We start from the raw sequence: 27,437 nt of genomic DNA, 5'->3' as shown, positions 1-27,437 counted from the left end.
TTCATTACGAATTAAAGTGAAGTCAACATTGCTTTCGTCATTCCAGTGAATAAATATGAATTCAGAACATACAGAATTGTAATAGTTATAGCATATTCTTCCTCGTTATAGAATAGTATATATTTCTGTATCCATATAATTCGGAAAACAACAATAAAAAATTATCCAAGTTACTTGAAATAGTGCCATTTGTGCTGATTCTTAATTAATTTTAATCGTTTTCTTGGCAAGTTTTTTTTAGTTTTGAAAGAATAAGTTCAACTAGAATTCAGCTATTCTGTTTTTAGCTACATATTCAAATTCATATCAATTATAAAATTTTGCTGTGTAGTATGTTATCTAAAAGTAATGAAGGGATAAACTATGTATCTATTATTTGAGAATAAAGTTTTCAAACAAGGAACTTATCATTTTGGAATTCTCCGGGAATTATAAATCAGGTAAGTGCAATGATTTTTACAATAAAAAATTTGCTTGTAAATATTTTTTTTTCATTTGATGATGGTTCTCTACAGAATGGTTTTTTACGTCTGATTAAGAACTATAAGAATAATAAAAAAAGAAACAATATGAAAGTTTTTATTTCAATGTAAAGAATTCTTAAAATCGTTTTTTTTATCCTAAGAATTCTTTATTTTCCGTTTTTTAGTTTATAATTTTTTGATAAAAATTGTTCTCAAAATACTTTTTTTGAAAAATTAAATGGTATAACATTATGTGTTTATGTATACTTCTTGTATATTCCAATGTTTGAAGTAATATGATTCAGAAAAGTATGGAATAAAAATTCGGTACTTACGTATTAACGCCACCGCCGCTACAGATTTGTCGATTTTTAAGTGCCGCCAATCTACACTTAAAATTTTTGCGACAATTCATAAAATAAAGCACTTTATTTAAAATCAAAATAGTCAATCGGATTTCGGTGGAAAATGAGCCGATATAGTGTTTAGCATAGATTCAAAACAATCATATCGCCATATGAACTCTGATAAATAAGATTCCAAATGAAATAACATTTCCAAAACGTACGTTTACCAAGATAAAGTTTCATGTTGTGGGAATTGGTACATTTTCGTTTTTTCGGTAAAATATTTCCCTCCTGAAAAAATAAAATTGCATCTTGGCAAATCCCAAAGACGAATTTTCGTAGTACTAAAAATGGCGACAAAAAAGAATTGTTTTTTCGTTTTTGTTTCGTCAGCATTCTTTATTTTGCGTTTCTTAGTTTCTAAATAATGATTTTTATTGAAACTTGAAATTTTTTGATAAAAATTGTTGTCAAAAAACTTTGTTTACAAAATTAAATTTCATAAAATTATGAGGCTTATGTATACTTTTTGTTCATTTTAATTTTTGAAGTAATATGATTCTTAAAACTATAGAATGTAAAGTTTAAATGGGCCTTTCATGTTATATCATTAAATTTAGTAATACTATTTCTCGGGCATTAGGTTTTAACTCTTATAAGAATATACATATTTTTTTCTGATAATGTACAAATATTTTTCCGATGTGTTTCGGATATTCCTTCTCTAATAAAAAGAGATGCCATTTTGTTTTCGGTTGTACAAGAAAGAATATCAAGCATTTTTCTTTTTTAAATTTAATAAGCCACATTAAAGAAGGAACGTTGCAATGCTACACGCTACATTAACGACGTCTCCAGAGTAACTGAATGACGGTTCATATAGAAATCGCAGGCATGCGTCTCATACAACAACGCCCCCTATAGTTCGTTGCGATCGCGAATAGAAAAACAATACCTTCACGACTTTCATTAGTTTTAAGCTGATGACAACCAAAACAATCTGGAAATGAATGAGGAAAAACTGGATCCTACCACGTGACTTTTCAGCCAATAAAAATACTCCGACAATAAAAATCTTTTCACCTGACATGTAATACTAATTTGAAATAACGGAATCGACATCAAAAGACAATCTCGAAAAAAATTTTTTTTTTAAATTTTAATTTTATTTTACTTTGAATGTCTTTTTTCTCTTCATTTTCATGCATTGTCATCCAATTCTGAACTATGTGCCAAATTTGAAGTTTGTAGCTAGTCGGGAAGTTAATTTAAAATCGATTACAAAATTCCACCCGGACAGACATACACGAAGGCAAGTTTATATAAACGTGGTAATAATAATAAAATGGATAAAGTCAAAGAAAATTAAAATGTAAATAAAAAGTATAAATAAAATATATAGTATATAGTTGAAATTCTCCTAATTTCATAACATATTTTTTAATGTAGGTAGTTATTCTAAATATTTATGATTTTTTTTAAAAATTATATTCTCTTCAATTTAAATATCTATAAATTATATTATCGTAAATTTAAATGTCTATAAACAATTGTAAAATTTCTAATGTCATTATGAACCTAAATTATTATTTTGTTTCAGTAATTAGCGATTAAGGTCGATGTTTCCTAATGATTAAGTATGCATAAATTGCTTTTAACGGCATATTTAAAAAATAGGGATTCTAAATTTAACTTAACTTATCGTTATAAAAGAATATGTAGATTAAAAAAAGTGTCGATATATGCCATCATTTTTCTTAATAGTTAAAGTTAAAACTGAACTTTTTAAAATAAAGTATTTATCGTGTCATTTTCACCAACTAGCAAAACATTTTTATAAGTTTAAAATGGTATTTTTTTTAATATAATAACCAAGAAAGTTTTTTTTGAACTATGTTTATGAACGGAAATAATGTGTTAATTACGTAAAGTTTGAAGGCTAATAACCAGAAAAAGTCTAACTTATTTTTACAAAGAGAAAGATGCAAAGTTATCATATCTTTGCTTGCGATCTCCGAGATCTGTGGACACAGTGACGTCTTGAGGAGGGAAATCGTAGCTTCAGCTCCAAGAGCGGAGTGAACTAGCCCTTCTATTCTCTTTAGCCCTGATTTAAAACATTGTTTCAATGACAGAAAACAGACACTACATTGTGAAAGAAGTAGGCGTAACCTTTTCTAAGAGAATAGAAAACCTCAAGGAATATAAATTCGTATATGTCGTGTTGACATTTGAAAGTACATTTTCATAGTATTACAGTACTTGAACTTGAACTGAGTTCTGTTTCAGTTTACCAGTCCGCGAAGCGGACATTTTACACTTTCATCTGAAGTTGTGCCCGTGGGCACCTGTAATGATGGCATTGCAAGTGGATAATGGTGGTGAATTGCGGTGGCGGTGGTCAGATTAAATCTACATTTTATCTATACGCATAAAATAATAACATGATTAAATAACACTATCTGATGGTTAAGATTGATTCTAGTATTACAGTACAGAGATGACAACTTGGATCCCTTAGTAAAAAATATTTTTTAGTGGTAGCGAAATTTAAGTAAATTTTAGTTTAGTATTTTTAATTTTATATAATTTTTCCACCACTATATATCGAAAATTCAGAGTATCTGCATAAATACTGTATAAATGTGTAAATACATTTGATTGTGCTACCAATTTAGTAAGACTTTAAGAAAAAAGCTCTCAGTGGTTTCTGATCGTCCCTGGTATTACAATTTTTCTCTTCAAAAAGTGGGCGTAACCTTTCATGAGCAAAGAAACTTCTCTATGCGAATGGTTGGGTTAGGAGGATGTTTGCAAGATTTAGTATTTAAAAAAATATACTTATATCCTATCTAATCTTTCGTAATTTTTTTCCTATTTATATTCGTTTTTTTCTTTTGTTGTGATGTCAAAAAAAATTAATAATAAAGAAAGGAAATAAAAGATCTGAGTCAATATATTATATTTTTATTTTTCACAACACTTAGTAAAAAAATTTTTCGTTTGCTGAAATCTGTGTATTTTAATGCGTGAAAGAAACATTTCTTTTACTATTTACATCCGTTTATAGTTAAATTAAAAATAATAAAATAAATGAGTTGGCAATTGAATATTTTACACATTGGCACAATTTTATACTTTATGTCATGCAGAGTACATGAATAAATAATTTTGTATTGTAATTTTAATCGAATATTAATGCTATATTTTTACAAACACGATATTTTTTACTCTAAATATAGAGATGCTTTTATAAGAAATGTTTTTTTTAATACGAAATGAATTAAATTTTTATGTGTCATGCTGAGATTTGAAAGCACATTTTAATTGTATGTTTATTAGTTTATCTATTTATCTAAGAAATGATCTATTTATTTGAAAAATTCTTATTTTAAAACAAATTCAAGCTGACGTTTAACGGTTAGGCTGTCAAACTTCTACCAGAGTGGTTTAACCCTTTTGAAGGCCGTGGTAAGTATACTTACCACCACGTTTTACCACTTTTAATTTAGTTTCCATATTGCAATAACTTCAGCTTTCTTGAAGTGAGTTTGAATAAAATTGGTAACCATTTGTCACCTTTAAAAAACGTATAAAAGTTATAAATCACATAATTCCTTTTGAAGTTTGTAGCATTTAAGGAATTTATTTTATAAATAAGGAAAAATAAAGGTCAGTAAGTTCCTAATAGATCATGTTAAATATCTTTCCCACCAAAAAAATGACATTTTTAGAAACTAAATGAGTTTTTTTTTCATATCAATTACTGTTCTTAAAACAATTTCAATTCCAAAAATACTTTAATTTACCTTTACTAGAAATAAAGGGTCCGTTAAAGGGTTAAATTCTAGCTGGGACGAATGATTTTTATCTTTTAATTTTCTTTTTCTTAAAAAGTATATAATAGATAAAAATTTTTTTTTCAATTTATTAAATAAAATATTTTAATTACAAATTATTTTTAACTTTTTAAAACAAAAAAAAAAGTAATACATATTTATTTCTTCTATTATTAATAAACCTGATTAGCCTTAAGTTGTACTAAGTTTATCTTTTCTTGATAAGTATAAGTTTTGAGGAAATTTTGTTGTTAGATTTCTATAATTCGAATGATCCTGTAGCATTAAATTTATCGAACTGCAGACATTGAAATTTTTCGATATTGCATCACTATTGGCTAATAGTTTAGGATGCAAATGTTTGTTCCTTATCTTCCGAGTGGGAGAATAAACACCTGTAATTTGGTGTGTTGCTAAGTTCCTTCAATTTCCTTTCTTTGCACTACTTAACTTATATGAAAGTAACATGTCAATAAAAGGATTCATACTATTGGTTTTATTTTGCTTTTGCTGTAAAAGTAAGTTTCATTTTGCAAAATTTTTATTCAACTCGGGGATAAGTTGTGAATAGCAACAAAAGTATTTAATAATTCTGACTTAAAATTACTTTGTTTCGATTATGTGTTGCTGCAGAAATGTGTGGTGGCATTTATTGCTATTTAATATTGAACGGAACATAAAATGTTGAAGTCAGCTTTACTAGTAATTGATGATATATTATTATTATTATCATTATTTTGGTATTCGAAATTGGCTATGCATTATAGGGGTCATTTTCATAAAACTTGAATTTATGATAATTCATGGTTTTTAGTAATTTTAATTGAGGAATTAAAATTCAAAATAACATTTTTAATTATCCAAATTAGTTTATTATATGCTTTTAGTAAATGTAGATACATAGAAATTAGTATTAAAAAAATATTATCTGTGTAATATTTTTTTAGTACATTATATACAACTAATTTGCTGTACCTCTCTATTGCCAGCATAATAAGTTCAATGTTTTAATGTTCATTTGATTTTTAATGGTTAGATCAAATTTCTTTTCTCAGTTTTATTTAAACCTTTCTTCTTTACCATTTCATGGTAACCTTCTGCTACAATTTTCATGGTAGCCTTATTCATTGACTTTTATGATTTGGTATTTCATTAATTATCAGGTTTATTAGAAGAAATATAGCTAAGTATTAATATTTGCAATGCAAGTTATTTGCAATCCAAGAACATTTAAAATCAGCTCTAATATCAGCTTTCCACTCTGTTACCTACCATTTATTAAGCTACATTTCTCTATGTAATTTAAATAAAGTAATTTTAGTGATTTACAGTGTAAATTTGATTAAAGCATAAATTGTTTACTGTTTCAGGTATTTTTTATTTTATTAAAACGCTTTTGAACTTTCGTAACAGAGGGAAACATAATGCAGATGCAAGTTAATGTTTTATTTTAAGTTTAATATCAAAAAGTGTACATATGGTTTAAATTGTAGGGACAAGAAGCACTCCAAATACGTCTGAAATTTTTACAAATAGTGATTATTTTCAAAATAAAATTTTTCTAATTGCATCTTTATTTTGAAAATGGCCTATATATCCGCGTCTCTTAAGACATCCTCCTTGTATTTTGTAAAATACTGAGATGATACCTAAAAATATACATTATTTTTATTTAATTATTAGCTGGATATCTGGGGTGAATAATAAAAAAAATCAATGAATCAGTACTAACCAACACTATGAAATCATGCACAAAGCTGAATTACTCGGTACCATTACCTGGTACCATACATTTACCTGGTTTTCCCACTAAGCTTATCAATTATTAAAACTAAAATATTTTAATCTCCTTATTCATTATTACCCTTTTCGAGGGCTTTACGTTATTAAAAGAAAAACACACTTTTTTTGTAGTTTAGTAAGGTTAATAAAGATGGTCCAAGCAAGTAAATTCAATATAATAACTAATGACAGGTTAAAAAAAAGTTAAGAACACCAGCAGAAAATTCGGGCTTGGAAGTTTAGTTTAAATGCTCTTTGGGGCAAGCCAATTCTTCAGTGGTTTGGATGTGTATTATAATTAAAAAGCATTAGAAGTTTACTGCATGCATAATGCTTCTTATTTTGCAATGTCTACTATTTCTTTTTTCTTCTTTCTTTTTTGAAGCACTCGCCTACACTTGCAATAAAGACTTCATATATGATGCTTCTAAAAGAGGTGAAATAAAAAGTCCAAATTATGGTTCTGGCACTTATGTGAAAGGACTTCGTTGTTCATACAAAATACAAGCTCCAGAAGGTTACGTAAGTAAAACACTTTAAACTAAAGAATAAAATGGCCTTGTTTGATTGTATAAATAATTTAAGCAGTTACAAATATATATAAACTCTTTTTTCACAGCTCCAATGTGTTTTTTCTAAATAAACATTATAATAACCGTTACACAATTAGGAATCGGACAGCAGATTAGCATAAAATCTGATTATATGGTAAGGGGTATTTTTCCTGGTATGGTGGTTACTAAATAATTGAGGCTAACGACCCCTTAGAACTGACATAATTTTAATGACGAACACAAATAAACATACACAAAATACTAACACGACAAACACAATACCTATTTGTACGACATTTTAAAGCAAACTAAACTGCTTAAAACATTCACTAATCTTATTAAAATGAAATATAGATGGCAGCACACAATTCTTTAAACAGAAACATGTCTTTGCTGTTCCGGTAAATTGAAGTTGGGGTTCCAGTTGTTAAGCCTTCAATTAATTAGGTTTTTCCTAATATCTAGGAATTTCATGGAAATGGAGAATCTTACTGGTAGAACGACAATTCTAAGCTGTGGTATTAGTTTTACAGTTTTTAAGATTTTATAGATTTTAGTTTTTTTTTAGCAGTCTGCTTAGAGTCTTTGCCAAAACCTTATATAACATTTCTGGGACAAGTGAAAACCACGTTTTCGGATCAGGTAAACAAGCTCGTCATCTATAACTGAACTAGTTACATTTTGTCAGCAGAAATGGAGACAAATACCCATAGCTAAGAAAAAAAAACCTTTATGAAAGTGTATCCTGAAAAGTTTTCGACACAACAAAACACGAAGGTTCATCTTCAAATTAAAAATTGTTTTCATCCTCTCATAGCATCATATCCGCTGTCCGCTTCATAATTGTTAAGTAGAGTGTATATTAAATGCTATCCGTAGTATGCCAGTGTAAAAAGAGTATGCTCAATGTTAAAAGAATATGATCAATGTTCAGAGAATATGATCATATTTTAAGGGACTGGGGAGGGACATTTAAAGTAAAATGTTTAACTCGTTTCATTTTTAAAATTTAAGAACACATTATAATCGCCTATAAGTATTTAGGGTAATCAGTCATTCTGCTACGTTTTTAAATGAAGTGATTTTTGATGAATTATGCATCTTCTATACAGTTTCGTGATGTTAGATGCTGTCTAAAGTTGATTTTTCTCGTATGCATTAAAAAGTAACTTAATATTTTCTCTATATAGGCTGTTCATTTTATTGTTCCTTTAGTTTATAAAATTGCACTTCTTCAGCAAAATATATATATAATATATATATATATATATAAATTTTGAACTTTAAATTCTATTAGCTTACTTTTGGTTACATACTTACATACTTACTTGATTACATATTTATTTTGGTTTAAAATGGAAGAAATATTCAAGAAACAATACCTCACTTACAGGAATATAAAAGGCGTAAACAAATATGAGTAAAAATGTTTTTAATTTTTTTATTGTAAAAATGTAGAAGGCTTAACAAATTTGTAATTATCTGTCTGGTAACAATGATACATGCAATATTCGGGTAAAATAAATAAAAGAAAATGAAGCATTTCAGATGAAAAATGTAATTTCGTGTATGCCAATTTCTCACAACCATGCTAATTTCCAGAAAATATATCATTGCATTTTCATAAAATTGTTTTGAAAAATTATGAAGTATATGATTTAAATAAAAACCCCTGAATGCAAATTTCTATCTTAGACCAATTTTTTGTTGTTCAAATAACATCAGATTAATAGCTTCATCATGTAAGCAAACTTCTTCGTAACCTTCACAATAGATAGTCAAGCTTCTGTGAGATTATTGAGATCAACTTAAAATATAGAGGGAATAAAGCAAACAGTGGATGCTATGGAGAAATTGAAAAATTGAAATATAAACGTAAAATAGGAGAAGAAAGACATCATGAAAATTGGAATTTAGCAATTTTATTTATAATAAGTCTTTTAATAAATATTAAAGTTAGATTATTTCGACTGATCATAATAATAAAAAAAACTAAAATAAAAATAATAAAAGAAGACTAAAATGTGAAAATAAAAATTCTTTTTTTTTTTGTCTAACCTAAAAAAACGTAGGAAATTTAAATTCTTAGAGAGGGAAAGGAATTTTTGTTAATAGCGAAGTTTATTACAAAAGTGCCCTTCGTTTTAAAGGAATAAGCGATTCCCGAAGCTTTGTTTTGGACCATGTGGAGGTTAAGGCATCACAATTTTAAGACCAACGACATGATTGTGGCTGGGCTCAGCATTGTGCACTGGCTGCCTTTACTTCTCAGACATGGTAGTACCCATCGGACTCGAACGCCTGTCAAGCGTTTTAATCATTTTAGTCACCAAGCCTCACGCGTTTCGCTTTAGGTCTGGCAGAAAAACACAATTATTTTTTTTCTTTCTAGTCTTCTACAAAAATATAATTTCGAAAATTTTTACTCAATATTTTTTATTTCCGATAGGTATAGAAGTTTATTGCAATTAATAGTATAATTATTATAATAATGGTTGCTATTTCTATCACTATGATTTTCAGTGAATAATCACAATTAATAATTTCCATACCATTGCTATGAATTTCAGAGGATAAAAATAACGTTTAAGGACTTGAATTTAAATCCTTCAGAAACCTGCACCGACAGGCTCACGCTGAAAGGAAAGGATGACGTCAGCTTCTTAGGAGTATTTTGTGGCAATGTTATGCCAAATCCCGTTCTGTCTCACGAAGGTGAACGAGAAATGCAAATGACATTTGAAACTAAAGACTCAGGTGGAAGAGGATTCCATGTACAGTACGAAGCTTCACCAGATCTAGGTAAACACATCATCACTCAGTCCATTTCAAAGTTGTTATATATATATATATATATATATATATATATATATATATATATATATATATATATATATATATATATATATATATATATATATATATATATATAATATATTTTTTAAGGGAAGAAGATGCAAAAGAGCTACCGAAATATGTCGAAAGATTTGTGAGGAAGGCTAGTGAAAAACATCAAAGCCAGTTTAAATCCTTTATGATAATCACTTCTTAACTTCTCCATTTTTCCACTATATGAGTTTTCGATTTTCAGTACCTTCTCCTTTAGACTAGGCGAGTTTATTAGAGTTTGGTTCTAACTTGCTTAAACATTAATCTGTGACCCCATACTCCCTTTAATCATTTTCGTTTCTGACGAGCATTCTAATAAAATTTGTTTCGAAGACAGATCTTTGGGATCATTTTTATAACATTTATTCCATTTCATGCCCCACTGAAAAAACCCCCCAGCCTTTTGAAGGTATCAAGGATTTCACACAGCCTTTTTAACAAGAAAATTAGTAGATACTTTCACTTAAAAATATACATAATTATGGGTCGTTATTTTCGAAAGAGTAATAACTTGAATAAATTAGTTGAAAGGGAATAAAAAATAAATATCCAGGCATGAAACTTTAGAAACAAAAAAATCAACTCTGTAACATTTTAAATTTGAGATAAATTCTCTTAACAATTCAAAAAGGTTACATAATCTTTTAATAAAATTATAAGTTTTTCACAGATAAATACAGCTGTCAGCAAACATTGAACATTGAGCTTATGTTTCTTTACTATAAACATATTAATATTTTTTTAACTACATGATTTGAACTTATGCTTGATAACTTTTTTTTATTAGCTTCGTATGCTATTTATTTATTCAAATGAATGATTAAGTTTACAAAGTTTTCAGTCCAATTAAGAAAGATTTGATATTTTTCAGAAATGTACAGCTTCCAGAATTTTTGTTCTTTAAAATGTCATGTTTGAAACCTGTTAACCTATTATGATAACCTATGATGACAAACTTGACGACAGACACGATACTGCTAAAAAGGTCTTGAAAGTGTGTTATAAAACATCTATAAAACGTGTAAAAATTATAAGGGCTATAGCAACTAAATTGACTATTTTCATCTTAACCGGTCAAAAGAGGTCTAAACTAAAAATAACTAAAAAAAAATAATAGCTGTAAAAAACATTTAAGTAGTATTGAAAAAACATACGTGTTTGACTTTTTTTTAAAATTATATCTATTCATATAGCAAGATTTATTTTCCTTTTCTTCCAATTTTACAAATGACACAAGATTTTCAAAAAAAACCCTTTAAACTTATTTATCTGATACAAATATTTTATTTTTACGTTCAATAGTACTGTATTACATGGATAAATTGGCGAATGGATCGACACCTTTATCTAAATTATCGAGTGGCTCAAACCGAATTCGACGTACCTGCAAAACCTTGTATACTCACTTCCAAATCAAATCCAGGCTGTTATCAAATCCATACACGTTATTAAATGATGTTTTTCATGATTTCTCTAAGGATGACTAATTTTTTGTCTGGGGGTGCTTAGTTGTAAACTCAGAATTGGGTCGGGTGTTCAGTACAAAATAAAATTCTTTTGCTTCTAATGTAAACAAAATTTTCTATTAACAGTGTGGATTTTTATAAATGTCTTGTATTTTAGAATTTATTATAGTAATTTTTACTTTATTTTTTGGAAAAGATAAATAAAATGAAATCTGCCGAATCGTCTTTTCAGAACTATGCGGAGCGGAACAAGGTCTGTGCAGGAACCGCAATTGCTACGAAATTAAACAACGATGCGATGGCAAAGATAATTGTGGAGATGGAACTGACGAAGAGGCGTGTGGTGAGTATGATGATAACGTGCAATAATAGCGATATTTCGCACTTTTACGTTACATTCCGTAAGCTCCTGTACTTTCCCGTACGTCAGATTGAAGCAACTGCGCATGCTCGAGTTTATTTTAGACTAGCCGCCTAAGGTGGCCAGCTGTCCGCCACGCTAAAGATTTTCACAAATAATGTTTTTTAAAGCATAGCAGGAAATCTGAAGATTAGTGGACAATTAAAGTGTTCCTGTCCTGCAATTTTGTCTTCATATCCAGTTCTGCTGCAGACAAAAGTTAAACTTTTCTCCACTTTGATAAATGTAAACTAATGCGAACCTTTCGATTAAATTATTAATTCCTTCGTATATTATTGGTTTAAGTTGTCGAAAATTAGTATTTCAATTGTAAGGTTCGCATAAGGATACATTTATAAGAGTGGAGAAAAGTATATGCATTTTTTAATAGTTTTTGAATATGGCTCTTAAGGCTTGGTTTCTTAGGACAGGACGCCGTCAGCTGGAAATCGGCGTTAACCTCTGATTGGTCCATTTGTGAGTTTGATAGTATACGTCATCGAACGCTCATCTTGAACTACAATTGCCGTCCAACTCAACTACAGTTGGATTACAACGTGACGTTAGCCACAGAAGCAATGGCGGACAACATCCAACAGCACATTGAAATCAGCCAAGGTTTTGATTTTGACAGTAAACATAGCTTCTTCATTAAACATAGCACTCTTCATTTAACTCAGCTGCAATGTGTTTTTTCTTGGACAAAGTCATTATTTGTTCTCTAAAACACTGGTCGACAATAACAAAATCAATACAAATTCAAAATAAATATTTGTTTACGTTATTAACGCATGCGCAATGAGAGAAAATGTCTGCGTTGGGCCGACTGCTCACGCTGAGCTAACAAAAAAGTATTTTTATGGCGTCAGATCTACGTCAACTTTCCGCTGACGCCCAGATAGGGCGCTAGTTCTAAGAAACCAGGCCTTGAGCTAACAAACCAGTATTTTGTTGGCGTCAGCGGGACGTTGACGTCACGCTGACGCCCAGATAAGGCGCTTGTCCTAAGAAACCAGACCTTTAGAAGACGATAAAGTATAGATTCTCTTACAAAATGACTGACAACTAAAAAACTAATCCAAAGTTTTGAAAAAGAAAAAAAAATACTTCTTCATTATGTCAAAACACAATTATGTGCCGAGTTTCGTGCCTGGGCGAGGCTTCTGGGGCGTATATTGTGATTACAATGTTACGTATCTTTACGTTATATTAACAAACGGATTTTTGCAAAATCTCTTATTTTCATTAACGCAAGTTCGATGTCTTTTCAACGGGCATGCGCCTTTTACATGAACTGACGAATGCGCACTAGACATTCGCATGTGCAATTGGGTATAATATGAAAAAAACACAACTACTTCGATTTAGTAGGAACAACATATGACGCAATGCTAAACGAATGGAATTTAGTTGTTGTTTATTTAGTTATTGTTATTAGTAGTTGTTGTTATTTGTTTTAGTTGTTTATTTAGTTGTATTTAGTTTCAATAACTTTTCTTTATAATGCAATAAAATCTGGCGAGCAGCTATTTAAACGATCAAACACTTCGTTTGTTTATTTGTGGCTTGAAGTTAGGCTCGCAGAAAATGCCGTTCATGGGTTAAATTTAGTAGGAACAACACAACCTGTGACGTAGGCTATATTATACCCAATTGCTTGAATCTTAAGTACAGGAGCTTATAGAAGCTAACGTAAATTTGCGAAATCTCCCTACATAGCTCTCAACTTGTAGGGTCGTAAGGAAAGGCCTGTAAAAGGAGTGGAATAATAATACTTTTGGTATAATAAATTTTTTAAAGCCTTTTTGCAAATATTTGAAAATATAGTTGCTTAACTAAAGTCTTAATTTAGCATAGTTGCTATAGTTGTGTAACTGAACTCTTGACTTAGCACGGTAACAATTCAAAATTTTGTCCAGAGAACCTAAAATATATTCAGAGCTCTTAAGACTGAAATATCAGATTGATATTTTAAAATAGTTTAAACAAATAGAAATGATTGCATAAAAATAAAAACTAATAGGAATGACTACGTAACCCTGATTGCGTAACACTAATAATGTGTAAAAGTTATTGCATTAATAACACTGGGGAATGAATTTTTTGTCGTATTTATATAAATACTTAATCTAGCCTGGTTTGGGTTTGATGATTGCAAACCTGAAACTAATTTTGCTTCTAAAGCTACAGGTTTTTTTTTAATTTATAAAAATGACATTTTTAGTCCATTTTTTATATAAATGAACAATTTTCAAAATGTTATATAAAATAGTGTTTCTTAAATGTTGAAACTAACTTTTAGTGGAATTAGAGCACATCATCAGGATTAAAATTGCACAGGAAGGCCTGTAAATATCGTTGTACGCGATTAGGGACGCTTTCTTATAATGATTCGTACAGAAGCACCTGAAGAAACTATTCATTATGGGGAAGAGTTTCTAGCGGCGTATTGTGGCATATCCGCCGTATTGTGACATATGTTCTTATGCAGTTTTAATCCTGAATTATGTGCCTTAACTCCTCCGGAAGTTTGTCGCAAAATTTACGCAACTCCCTGTTATATATAACGTTTTATATGCTTTCATAATGTTTTTAAAATGTTAATGTTTAATGTTATAGATATTTTTAAACTATACTAAAAATGTCATTTTTTAAAAAAAATATTTAGTTTGGCTTGAGAAACTGATTGCAGATTTGAAATCAGACAAGTATTTAAGACCCAGGGCTCGGAAAAACTCAGAAATTTTACCCGTCCTCGAGGACGGCTTGTTCAACCATGTACCCGTACTCCTTTGAAACTAACCCGTAGCTTCTAAATAAATAAAAATATAATTTTCTTTTATTTATTACAAACATTTATATAAATTGCACAATAAATTAGTAGTTGCTAGGATTACATTATACAGTAATAAAAGAAATACTAGGTTACTAATAGTAACCTAGTATTTCTTTTATGAAATAATTTAAATGACGAAAGGTCAAGTTATCTGGAATGTCAATTTATCCGAGGATATTGCGTTTTTTAAATGAATCAAACGTGATGTTTTCCAGTTCCACAATCAAGCCAATGATTTACAGAGGTTTCTGCAAGGAAATCTGAAAAGGTTTTTTCATTTTGGTAGATGTTCATAATTGCGTTTAACACTTCTTGTTTAAGACCAGTACGTAATGTGTTTTTTTGTAAGTTCATGGCTGAAAAGCCCCTTTCAACCGCTGCAGTACTCCCAGACAGAGAAAACATCAATTCTAATAACAAAAATTGAAAATGTATCACGAACATTAACGGGAAAATGGCCGTCCGCGCGGACGTCGGATTCGAGAAATTCGTCGTCCGAAGGGGAATTTTTGACCGCCGAGGACGGGCGGACGGGCGGTTTTTCGAGCCTTGCTAAGACCTGTCTAAAAATCTCGTGCAACAGAAAAAAAGAAAGAAACAGAAACCAAAAAAAAAAATTGTTCCCCGGTGTAATTATTCGAAGTGATTGCGTAACGGTAACAATTAATAGGAGTGATGTTGATAAATATTCTCTTTCAACAGGTAAACCAGTTGCTCCACCGTCGGATGATAATTGTGGTAAAACTCCTATCGTACCTAAGACCATATATACTTCTCCAGATCACAGCAATTTAGTTGCAGCTAGACCCAATAGCTGGCCATGGCAAGTGTCATTGCAGTACATTGAGTTTGAACCAAATGGACACTTTTGCGGGGGTACTTTGATCAGTCCTCAGTGGGTGATTACTGCTGCTCATTGTTTTCCAGGGTAATTATTTTATTTTTTTAAGTGGAACAGACATAACTTAAATAAAATTAGGAGTGACTTTGGATGCTTTGGAAATTTTTTTTTGTTCTATGCTAGAATTTTTTTTGTTTTTGTTTGCGGAAAGTATAGTTTCAGAAGGCAAATAATTCATTACTATAAGTGGCGACCATAAAAACTTATTATTTTCTCTCGTTAAATTAAAAGAAAGCTATAATGAATTCTTTGCTATACTTTTTTTTATCGAAAGTTGTGAGTAAGAATGCTGTTAAAAATTTTACGATATTTTTTTATAATTATTTTATTTTTTTAAGCGGAAAAGACTTGACTTAAAAAAATTAGGAGATACTTCGGATGCTTTGGAATTTTTTTTCTTTTCTTGATCTATGCCAGAATTTTTTTTTTGTTTGCGGAAAATATAGTTTCGGAAGGCAAATAGCTCATTACTATCAGTAGCGAACATAAAAACTGATTATTTTCTTTCGTTAAATTAAAAGAAAGCTATGATGAATGTTTTGCTATAATTTTTTTTATCGAAAGTTGTGAGAAAGAATGTTGTTAACCATTTTACAAAATTTATTTTATAATTATTTTATTTTTTTAAGCGAAAAAGACATGACTTAAAAAAAATTAGGAGAGACTTTGGATGTTTTGGAATTTTTTTTGTTTTTTTGTTCTGTGCTAGAAATTTTTTTTTTGTTTGCTTGAGGAAAGTATAGTTTCAGAAGGCAAATAGTTTATTACTATAAGTGGCGACCATAAAAACTTATTATTTTCTTTCGTTAAATCAAAAGAAAGCTATAATTAATGTTTTGCTATAATTTTTTTTTATCGAAAGTTGTGAGAAAGAGTGTTGTTAACCATTTTGTATGGAATTTTACCGTTGTGCAAGTGAAAAGACAAGCAGTTTCCATAATTCTTTTTCTTTCGTAATATTTTTACGATAAGTATATTTTTGCACTCTACATTTAATTTTCATCTTTTAAAAGCTGAAATGAAAACTGTTATCTTCCTAAAATGAAAACATCATTGCTTTTAATTGGACCAATTAAGTAATCAATTAATTTAGTCATGGCTTTATGGAACTATTTTACCGACTTTGCTTAAATTTTGTATTTTACCGTGTAAAATTACATACTTATAGAATGACGTAAAAATTGTATACTTTGCAATTCAAAACTTTTTCGACTATTATTAAATGAAATATTTAAAAAAAAATGATAAATATTTATTTTTCGTTGTAAAAACGAATTTTATAATTGTGTGGAAAAATGCTTCAATTTGCTTAAAGATTTCCTGACATATAGAGAAATACGCTAACAGTAAAATTAACTTTGGATCTCATTCCTAACCTAACTATAAGGACCATATTTCTCAGATTGCGGTTACATTTTGGGGGTCAGATATTCGAATCCATCGAATTCAGAGAAAGTACGTTTTTGTGTTTTATTTCGTAACATAAAATATCGTGTATATTAATTAATTAGCATATTTGAGATTACCCCCTTGTACCATTGAGTCCTAAGACGTGAAGATCAGATCCTTAAATCACAAGCTACTTAGGGGGGGGGGGGTCCGTTTTCCTTCTTTTCTTTTTTTTTCTTCTTTACTGTACATGGAGTTAAGTTTCCGATTTCCACAAAAAAAAAAAAAAAAAAGATTTAGGAAACATGGGAGGTTTGATACTTTCTTTAAGAAGACATTTTCTATTTATTTGTTGACGTAACAAAATTTCTAAGTTTTTATTATTTGATAACTTATAAAGTTTATAATATTTTTATATTATCATTTTAAACTTAACTTATGTATATTGACTAAAGTTATATTTTCAAAGGAGCAGACGAGTGCATATTTATGAATATAAGCCCATACGCTCTTCATAAACTTGTACATACAAACAAAAAATAAACTAAACCGAAAATACAGTTCAAAAAAGCTATGTAACATTCGGAACATAACCAATTTTAGATTTAAAATCAACACGCCTGAATTTGGTGAGATTAAGTACTTGTATAAGTGAAACAAAAAATTTGGTCCCCAATGATAGTCATCACTTTTAAAAAATGTGTACTGAAAGGTTAATAGCTATTTAGCAAAATTATTTAAAAAACACATTTAAATAAAAAAGAAGCCCGTAAGTATACAGATTTTTAAGAAGTTAATTTAAGTGTAGAAAAATTTCGTCTTTCTCCTTCGCCTATGACAGGAGACACGGGCGAAAATAAATTGCAACAATAATAAGTGCTTTTTTTCATGAAAATGACATGCAAACGTACGGTTTCTTTGCAACTTACTTGCAAATAGCTAATGAGCAGAATTAAGACGCGTGATTTTACTTTTGCAATCTGGAACAGCGTGAATACTGCAATCTGGTACTCATCAGTTAAATAAATGTTTAAACAACAAGAAGATGGAGTTGGTTAAACCTTTACTATGGTCAAACCACCCATGTTTCTGCTACTTTTTATTTCCGTTAAAATAATTACAATATTTTTTAGCCTAAGGTTTTAAGGTTTAGCCTATTTTTAAGGTTTAGTGTTTAACCGTATTCTAACAATTATATTTCAGTATCAAGCATCCATCAGAGGTTAGAATTGTTCTCGGAAGCCATTTCAAATACAACAGAACAAAATTCGAAGTAACCCGTGTTGCTGAGAGAATTATATCCTATCCTGATTTGGAGGAAGACAGTGTAAGTTTTGTATACCCCCTTCAAGAATCACTTATTTTTAGTTTGATTATACCTTAAGAATTGCTTTTATGCTAATGGAGGGCAAGTTATACATTATTGTCGATTCCAAGCAGCGTGAGAGACAAATATAATAATCTGTTCTAAAGCTTATAGTAAACTGGAGTGACGTATGGTGTGCAGAAGTCGAATTCTTGGCCATAGATGGCACCACTGAAAAAACAAGAATCGCACACTCTACCTTAAATTTGCTTGGTTTCACCAAGCAGGCTAGACCGGGTGGCAAGTAGCATTAGAACCAACCAACCATCCCATCAACCAAAGTTTAGAGTACCATACTACCTTTGTTATTCCAATTTTGACAAAATTATCAAACTTCGAATTTTTACAAGATATAAAAAAAATTCCTCCAACTAAACTCATTTGAATCGCATATCTATCTTTTTATTTTATTTTATATTATGTTATTTTATACCAGGCGTTGAACAGCCTATCCATTTTTGTGTTTATGGTTATCAATGTTCAACTTCTTAGTCTTGAGATTTTGAAACAAGTGCTTGATCTTCTTTATCAAGCTTTGGGACAAGTTAACCTTCGCGGAAGACTTTGTGATAAAACCACATTTGCGTTATATGGAGAAGAAAACCACGTAAACCATTAATGACTAGAACGACGACAAGGGGATTCTAATCCATGATCCGTCTACCACTGAGGATAATTTGCGTCACCACTGTGGCTGGTGCAGGCCGGGACCGGAGTTCAAATTGATGAGCCATCCCTGTACTTTGAACCTGGGTCATCTCATTGGACGGTGATATCTCTATTCTCTGAGCCACCACGTCTTTCTTTTATTTGTTTGAAATTTTGAGCGAATGTTCTTAACGTATATGGCTAGGGAAACTTTTTGACCAATATAAGATGTCAAATGCATTATAATATAGGATGTTAATTTTGTCAAATGCATTACAATTTAAGATGTCAATTATTTTAAAATTAATTTGTATAGTCTGCTTCCTAAAATCATTGTTTACTTGCGCCGCAAAAAACAAAAGTAAAGAAAATTAAAAAATAACAACTTGTAACTGAAGAATGTGCTTTTTTAAAAAAGATCCTTTTTGACGAATTATGAGTATAATTATTATAGTAAAAAATAAATGTCACGTTTCATAATTTTGTTTTGAATTTTCAATGCATAAATATCATGTTTCATATTTTTGTTCTGAATTTTAAACGCTCAAATATCATATTACATATTCTTTTTGTTGACTTTTTAATGTATGAATATTATGTTCCATTATTTCGTTTTGAATTTTTAATGCATGCATGTCATGTCAGTGGAAAAAAAATAATAAAAATTCACAACTATTTATTTCAAAAATAGGTATCTGAAAGTATACTGTACCTTAATATTGTTTTAATATTTGTATGAATGAAAACTATTATTCATTCACATTTGATAGAAAGGTATTTCAGTCATAAATACGAAATGCATATTCTTTTTTTACAATTTTTTTTCTTGCACTTAACTATCACTTAATAACACACTTGACATTTATTGTTTGACCTTGAATTGACCTTTATTGTTTTGGAAAATGTTTCAAACTTATCAAAGTCGGAGCCAGTAATAGCGTTTCATAAGTAAACTCGCTTTTCAAAGTGAACTTATCAATTAAAAAGTTATGCCCTGAAGCCTTATGTACAGACCCGGATTATACCTTTCGTAGGCCCTAGGCATAGCCGTTTTTGAGCCCTCCCCTCCTTCCCCCACTCCTCCCCTCTTTTCTAAATATATGCTAAAATTTTCTCGCATATTTTTTTTTACATTTTTATTAATATGGATTTTAATTTACAAATTTGTTTATCGAACTTTATCTGCAATACCGACATACTGACGATATTGCAGTTGATATCGATAATACCATTATGATTAGTTCGATCGATAACTATGTAAACACTTCACGTCAACAATACAACAACAAACCAGCGAAGAAAACAGTGAAATTGATAGTGAGATTAATTACAAGAAATATTTATACTACAAATAGCTTCATAGTTTACATGATACTACTATGATAACTAAGTGAAGGAAATTAACATTGTCAAAAGTAAATCTTTTGAAATTATTTATAAATAAATTTGCAAGGTAAGTTTAATGTTTACTAATAGAAAAAAAATGATTTAATATTATTTTAATGAAATGTTAGTCACGTTATTTCAAATGAGTCATTTTAGCAATTGACCAATGTTTTTTATATATATTTTTCAGGATCATAAATTATAGTTTAATAATTTTTAAAGCTAAATTATTTTCGTCAACAAATTTTTTTCTCCCAAGTTTTTCGTAGGCCCCTGAATTTCGTAGGCCCTAGGCACGCGCCTAGTGTGCCTATAGGTTAATCCGGCCCTGCTTATGTAGCAGAGGTTTTATAACTATCATAAACAAGATGTTCAAAAAATATGGAAAAAGTCAAATATCTCGAGAAATAGGCAAAAAATGAGAGGCATTTTAAAATATCTTCGATGATTATACCTTATTCTGCTACCTCCATTTTCGACCTGTGAAGAAGAGATTTCATTTTTTAACAGGATTTTTTTTCTCCTTATTCCATATTACAGATTAGGATTCTCAATACAATTTGACGTACAGTTTATTTGCATTTCTGTTCACAAATAGTGATGCAATTGCAAAATGAAAATTTTTCACAATTTTCTTAAAATGGAGACACATGGAAATAGATGTCAAAGTGAAAAAATGTATTATGTTTGATACTAACAGCAGAAAGACTAAGATATTTACATTGCCAAAAAGCAGTCAAAATGACTGCATTGGGAAAGAATAACTAATGTATAAAAAATTTGCTTAAAATTAATTTTTAATATTTTTGATATTATTTTCAGTTATATAACAAGTTATTAGTAAATATCAACAATAAAAATACTTATAAAAGTCACAAAGTTCTAAGAAATTGTGTCATTATATGGGTCATTCTCACGAAAACTGTCATTTTTCAGTTCATAAAATCCCAAAAAAGTAAAGTGAATAAAAAGCTCTGAAACTTTCTATATTAATAGAAATATGTAATGGCATTATAAAGAAAGTATATATCCTATAAATTATACTTAATATTTAAATTAATTAATTTTTTAAATAATTAATTTTTAACTATTAATTTATAATAATTAATAATTAATTAATTAATTTAATAAATAAATTAATTAGTTTAATAAATCAATTTATTAATTTTTTAATTTATTTTTCAAATTAATTAATAAGTAAATTAATTATTTTCACCATTTAAAAAGTGAGGGACTGACACTAATAGTGAGGGAATGATATTTTATTTTAATACATGTTTTTATCTATGTTACATCGACCTAGAATTTGAAAATGATAACATACTAAGTATATCTAATATTTATTATAATTTAGTCTTATATATTTAATAGTTTTTACAGGTTTGGGAAATAAAATTGACTGGCACGATTGAACAAAAAAAAATTTAATAATATACTCATCTTGAATCATTCCCTTCACTTCAGCGTCATTCCCTCACTTTATACACTAGTGAGCGAATGACGAATTCAATAAAATTTAAAAATAACAGTTAGGCTTTATTAATTTCTGAAGTCAATCACATACAATTATATTCATACAAGAAAGCAACATATAATTATCCACTTTCTCGATGAAGTTGTATTTTATTTTACTCTAAAAAACGACATGAGGGAAAGACAAATGTAAAAAATTTTACCTGGTTTGATTCATTCAAATTTATTCCACAGCAAAGCTTCTTTAAGTTGAAGATGGAAACATACTGCAATTTTGTTCTATGATGCCAGTTGTTAACTTCTGAAGTTTTTATTAAAATATTTTTATTCTAAGATGATTGCAGGTGATAAGAACATTGTTATGAGGGAATGACGCGAAACACTGGGGACAAAGTTTAAAATAGTGCTGAGTTAATATTTTTATCAGAAATTAAATTTAAAATTTATTTTCTGAATTCTATATTTCAATATTCTCAAATAAAAAATACAAATTTGTAAAAACAAAAATTTTATTTCAGAAACAATTTTTTTCTTTTTTTAAATCAGCAGTGGGGACAAGTGAGGGAATGACATATTGGTATATTTTTATTACCTAAAATTAATAAAAAATAAAAATTGATAATTTTATTTTTATTCTTTTGTTAGCTTGCATTCTGAAGGACACTTTTCCCGAAAAATTTTTTTTCGTAAGTTTTAAAACAAACATAAAATATACTGGGGACATGAAAATGACTGTTTTTGTGAGAATGACCCATATACATCAATATACATCATTGCTTTTCCAATTGAAATTAAAAAGCAGTCAAAATGACTTCCTTGGGCAATCCAGTGATAAGACAACCTCTCAAATGACACAAAACTCGACGACCCCTCCTTAGGAGTCATCCAACATTAGGAGTCATCCCAACTTTAATTGATCTTGGCGTCACTGCTGATTTTAAAAGTTTTTGATTTTTGTACCAATTCCTAAGACTCGAGATACTTAACCAAATAAAGATTTTTTAGACAGCCTGCATAACTAGGGTGTACAGAACTGTAATGGTTTTATGAGTCATGTTTCACATTAATTTGCGTATTTTCTAGTTGAAGAATGCAGATAAAAAGCATGATATCTCACTGATAAAATTGAATGCTCCAGTCTCTTTCTCCAGTGGAGTTCAACCTGCTTGCCTTCCTCAAAAAGGATGGGAAGCGCAGCCTAGATGGAGGTGTTATTCAACCGGATGGGGAGAATCAACACGTAAGTGACAGCAAATTGTTCATTTAGAATACATTTTTTTCACTTTCAAATAAGAACTGTCGGAATGTTATGCCAATTTCAAGTCAATCTTTTGATAAAATTAAAACCGTGGTTTAATTTTTACTCGCCAAAGTAATGACAAAAACGAGATAATCTGTCTAAATGCCAGTCACCTATTTTTGAAAGACAAAACCCAAATAAATGTTCTCAATGATCTTCTCGTCTCTGGTGGCTTACACGCATGCTTTGGTGAAAGCTTTTAATTGTCGTTTCACATAAATGAATTAGGTTGATACAGAGCTGAATTTTCCTCCTCAAATCGAAAGTGGTCACTGGGATATTATGAGGAAACTTAGGCCTCAAAACATACCAAAGTATAAAATCCAATGTTGTTAAATTGTATGATCTAGGCGGCTCCGGGGATAGAGAGTTCGCCTCCCAATGAGATGAACCAGGTTCTAATCCCAGCAATGGCTGGTCGATACGAATTCGGCATTCGGCTTGCATCGACCTTAGTACTGACGTAAAATATCCTTAGTGGTAGACGGATCATGGATTAGAGTGCCCTTGCCATCAGGCTAACTGTGGAAGGTTCTCGTGGTTTTCCTCTCCGTTCCATCAAAAAATCCTCCAGGAAGGCAAATGTCTCCCAATACTTGATCCAAGAGCTCTCTTGTCTTCTGGATTGGGTTCGAAATTACAAGGTTACGGAGTTGAACATTAGTAGCTGTAATATTCGCCGAAAGAAGCCGTAGCCGAAAGTAGCCGTAAAAACCATGGAAAGGACTTACACCAACCTGAAAGCTATCGTCCCATTTCTCTTCTGCCGGTTTGGGGGAAGGTGTTGGATAAATTAATAACAAATCGATTAATCTTTCACTTTGAATCTAATGATATTCTACATACAGATCAACACTGTTTTCGGAGATGTAGATCGACTACCACAGTTATGAAGTCCTTACTTGAGAAAACTAAAAAAATAAAGGATAATGAACATCACGCACTGGGAATTTCCCTTGATATAAGATGCCTTTGATAGTGTCCTTTGGAACAAAATTATAGACATTGGGGTGGGGGGAGGGGTTAAGCTAGTTATTAGTAGCCGTAAACCTGAAAAATTGGGTCGGCTGTTCAACGACAGTTATAAAATAAAATAACTCAACAGGAATACTATTTAAGTACAGTAGTTTATATTGAAGTTTATTTAATTAGTTGCTCTTATTTCTGCCAATGAGATAGTTTCTGACATCAACTGATTAGTGTAAAAAAACAATACATATATAGTTTTAATAATATTAACATTTTAACATAAGCCCAAGAGTAAATGGAAAAACAAAAATGTTAGATTGATTCATGTTTTTTATATGACTTAATGTTAAAATATGACTTAATGTTAAAATAAAGGATTAATACTGTTGCAACTCCAAATACTGAAATTTATAGTAGTGCATCTATGTTATATGATAATAAAATAATTTTGCTGACTTATGACCCTCTGGAGAACATGCCGATTGAGTGAACAGAATAAAATTGTGAATTGTGTATAGTATTCATGTTGAAGATTGATGCAATAAACGATTGCGCAATTCTCACAGCAACAGTTACAGTGACAAAATTTCGAAAACTTATAACAGCAACACCCACCTTTTTTAATTGAAGCTAAATCCTCACCGTCAAAAACTTTAAATTGAATCGGAACGATGTTTATAGCATAAAATATTTCGACCTTTTCAAAGCTTCGCAGTTTTTCCTGTTCACAAACGAGAAGAAAAGGCTGAAACCTATTATTATGGTTCAAAGAAAACGTTTAATAAAACTAAATGATGGGAACAGACCGAAAATTTGCAAAACGCAAAAAAAAATTCTCTTTACTGTTTGTTTAAGTGTTTATTTCCCTTCCTTGAAAAAAAAAATCACTTTTTCTTTACCTCTACCCAGCGTCTCTATTCATCGAGCAAAAAATATCGTTCCAACACCATTTAAATTTTTCATTCTAAAGATCATGATTCAATCAAAAATAGTATTCAAGAATTTTCTAAATTTTATGTCTGTAACAGTAACCATCAGAGCTATGCTATCCTTTTTAATTTTTAACATCATTCTTGAGAGCATAGATCGTAATTCCTATGTTCAAAATTTTATTAAATACATTCAAACTGTAAACTTTCTATATGGTCATAGGTCGACAAAGCTATTTTCAACTTGTAGTGTATATATTGTAATAGATATTGTTTCAAAATGCAATTTACGAGTGTCATTAAAATGCATATAAATCAAATCATGATAAATCAAATCAAATATTGAATGTAAGGTAATAAATCAAAGAATTTACAGGGTTTGCATGCTATATATTTTTTAAACTTATACCTGAATTCTTACATTTATACAGACAAAAACACAGAAGTGTCCAATTAGCGAATGAAGTGAACTGAAAATCAATCCGAAAGCAACTGCGAAAGCAGTTTCGAGTTCTGGTGAACCTTCGAACAAGTGGTGGGAGGAGCCTGCAAGCTAGTCCTTATTAAGGGAGAGTCGTTTGAGTTAGTAAAATTTTCCATGCAACTCACACTAGCGTAGCAGGATGAGAAAAACCATAAAGTTATCACATGGTATTCAGAGCTCGACAAAAATGGGACTCTTACTTGTTTTTCATCGACCATTAAGATTTCCTGACATAATTGTTGGTAGATGGCTAGATAAAATTAATCATTTATTTAAACCAACTAGTGATTGTGGGAATCCGCTAGAAGCAAAGCTGAATGTGCTAATCTTTTCAATCTATGATACAATGTGATTTTTTGTGATCTTTCTATTTTTAGCTACCGGATTTAATCAAGAACTGAAGCAATCAATTCAGGTCATTCAAAAAAAGCAGGAATGCTCCCACGAGGCGGTGACACAGATATGCGTCGAAAAACCCTACGATTCTCCATGCCTGGTAATATTATTGACTATTGACATTTAACTGTTTTTCCGTGATGTGAATCAAACTATTTGTTAAAAACTTTTTTTCTCTATGGCAGTAACTTTAATTGAACAAGTTAACTCAAAGACAAACGCATATTCACTCTGCAATCTCTATAATTCGCCTGCAAACGGGGACAAATTTTAAATGAAGTTGTTATTAAGAAAACCTCAAATATTTGTCAGTTGTATCTTCAGAATTCGCGCATGTTTCAAAACCTTATTTTTCTTCTAAAATTTATAAACTTTTAATCCTTAATCCCTATTGCAATTAAAATAATAAGCTAGTACTGTAAAGAAAATTATGAATATATAATTTTCAATATTTATTTCAATTTGTTAAAAATTTTTTTAATTAATAGGACATTCCATTGATACACCCTCTTAAAGTAAACGCTTGAAAGTAATTCGCTTTTAAGGTTCAGTTTTCTTCTCTAACATCGAAGTAAGGACCTTATTTTTAACAATTCGCAACTTTACTTTTCAAAATTTCAACTTCATGCCACAGATGAATTTGCTAATTTAGGAATTTGAATTATTTATTTTAGAGTGTGATTTTGTGCAGTTGATAATTCCTAATTTGTATTTTTTGGTATGAAGTTTGTCCTTTTTGTACTTATTTTTTATAATTCTCATTTAGTAATCTTGATAAACTGGAAGGCCTCGGGGATAAAAAGTGATAAAAAATGTTTTATAAAATTATTACTTTGCAAGTGTTAATAATGATTTGCAACATAAGTTTCGTTGAGAGACGATAACATAATGCTTGTTCACTGCAGTATCTATGACAAAGAAATCTATTTATCTCAGCTACAAAAACACGATAGATTACTTTTTCTTCCAAGGTCTTCAACTCTTAATTTCCAATTTTAGTAATCTTTCTTTTTTTTTTTTTAGGGTGACAGTGGAGGTCCTCTAGTTTGTAAACTTGCTGGTCAGTGGTATGTCATGGGATCAACAAGCTTCAATGTCTCTGGTTTTAAGTATAAGATGGGCAAACTTTGTGATTCTAAAAAGAGTCAATCGATTTTTGCGAAAATTGCTGACAAGGGAGACTGGATACGGAAAGTCATTAACGAAAACGCTTGAGCAATGAAAGTTATTTAACAAAGAATCTTTGAAGAGTCGATTTTTAAGAACGAAATTAAGCACCAGGACACGCAAACAAATATTATTTGAACAATAAAATAGAACTTTTAAAATTAATTTGGTTCTTAGTATTTTGAAAAGCTTCTCATACACTTACTTCTTTCAACAGCATGTATAAATTTACAAACAGTACCACTATTCCTAGACAATCAATATATTGTTTACTATGTATCTTTCTTCAAGCAAAATCGAATGATAGAAAAAGCAGACCTGTAAGGCTAACAGTTCAGAAGCAATAAGTGATTTTGAAACTATGAAGTACAAAAAAGCCTCAGTGCATTATAGTCAACTGAAATTTTAGTTTAGAGAAAATTAAGTTTAAAGTTTTCATTATCAGCCTTAGG

The 27,437-nt window shown here is 29.9% G+C and overlaps 1 protein-coding gene across 1 annotated transcript; it reads left to right on the top strand.

Annotated features, from left to right (window-relative positions):
- The first annotated feature begins 4,900 nt into the window (after positions 1-4,900).
- On the top strand, positions 4,901-27,150 carry LOC107436209 (chymotrypsin-like elastase family member 2A). The gene is made up of 9 exons (XM_021147894.4): positions 4,901-5,168; positions 6,818-6,954; positions 9,557-9,788; positions 11,574-11,684; positions 15,280-15,505; positions 18,071-18,194; positions 22,824-22,980; positions 25,800-25,918; positions 26,842-27,150. Exons 1-9 carry the CDS (start codon positions 5,117-5,119, stop codon positions 27,031-27,033), a joined length of 1,350 nt encoding a protein of 449 aa, XP_021003553.3. The 5' UTR covers positions 4,901-5,116; the 3' UTR covers positions 27,034-27,150.
- Positions 27,151-27,437: the final 287 nt, after the last annotated feature.

The sequence above is a fragment of the Parasteatoda tepidariorum genome, chromosome 7, assembly GCF_982258835.1.
Source record: "Parasteatoda tepidariorum strain Cologne lab strain chromosome 7, Ptep-v5.0, whole genome shotgun sequence".
Lineage (NCBI taxonomy): Eukaryota > Metazoa > Arthropoda > Arachnida > Araneae > Theridiidae > Parasteatoda > Parasteatoda tepidariorum.
Note: the sequence above shows the minus strand (reverse complement) of the source record. Positions and strands in the feature narration are given on the sequence as shown.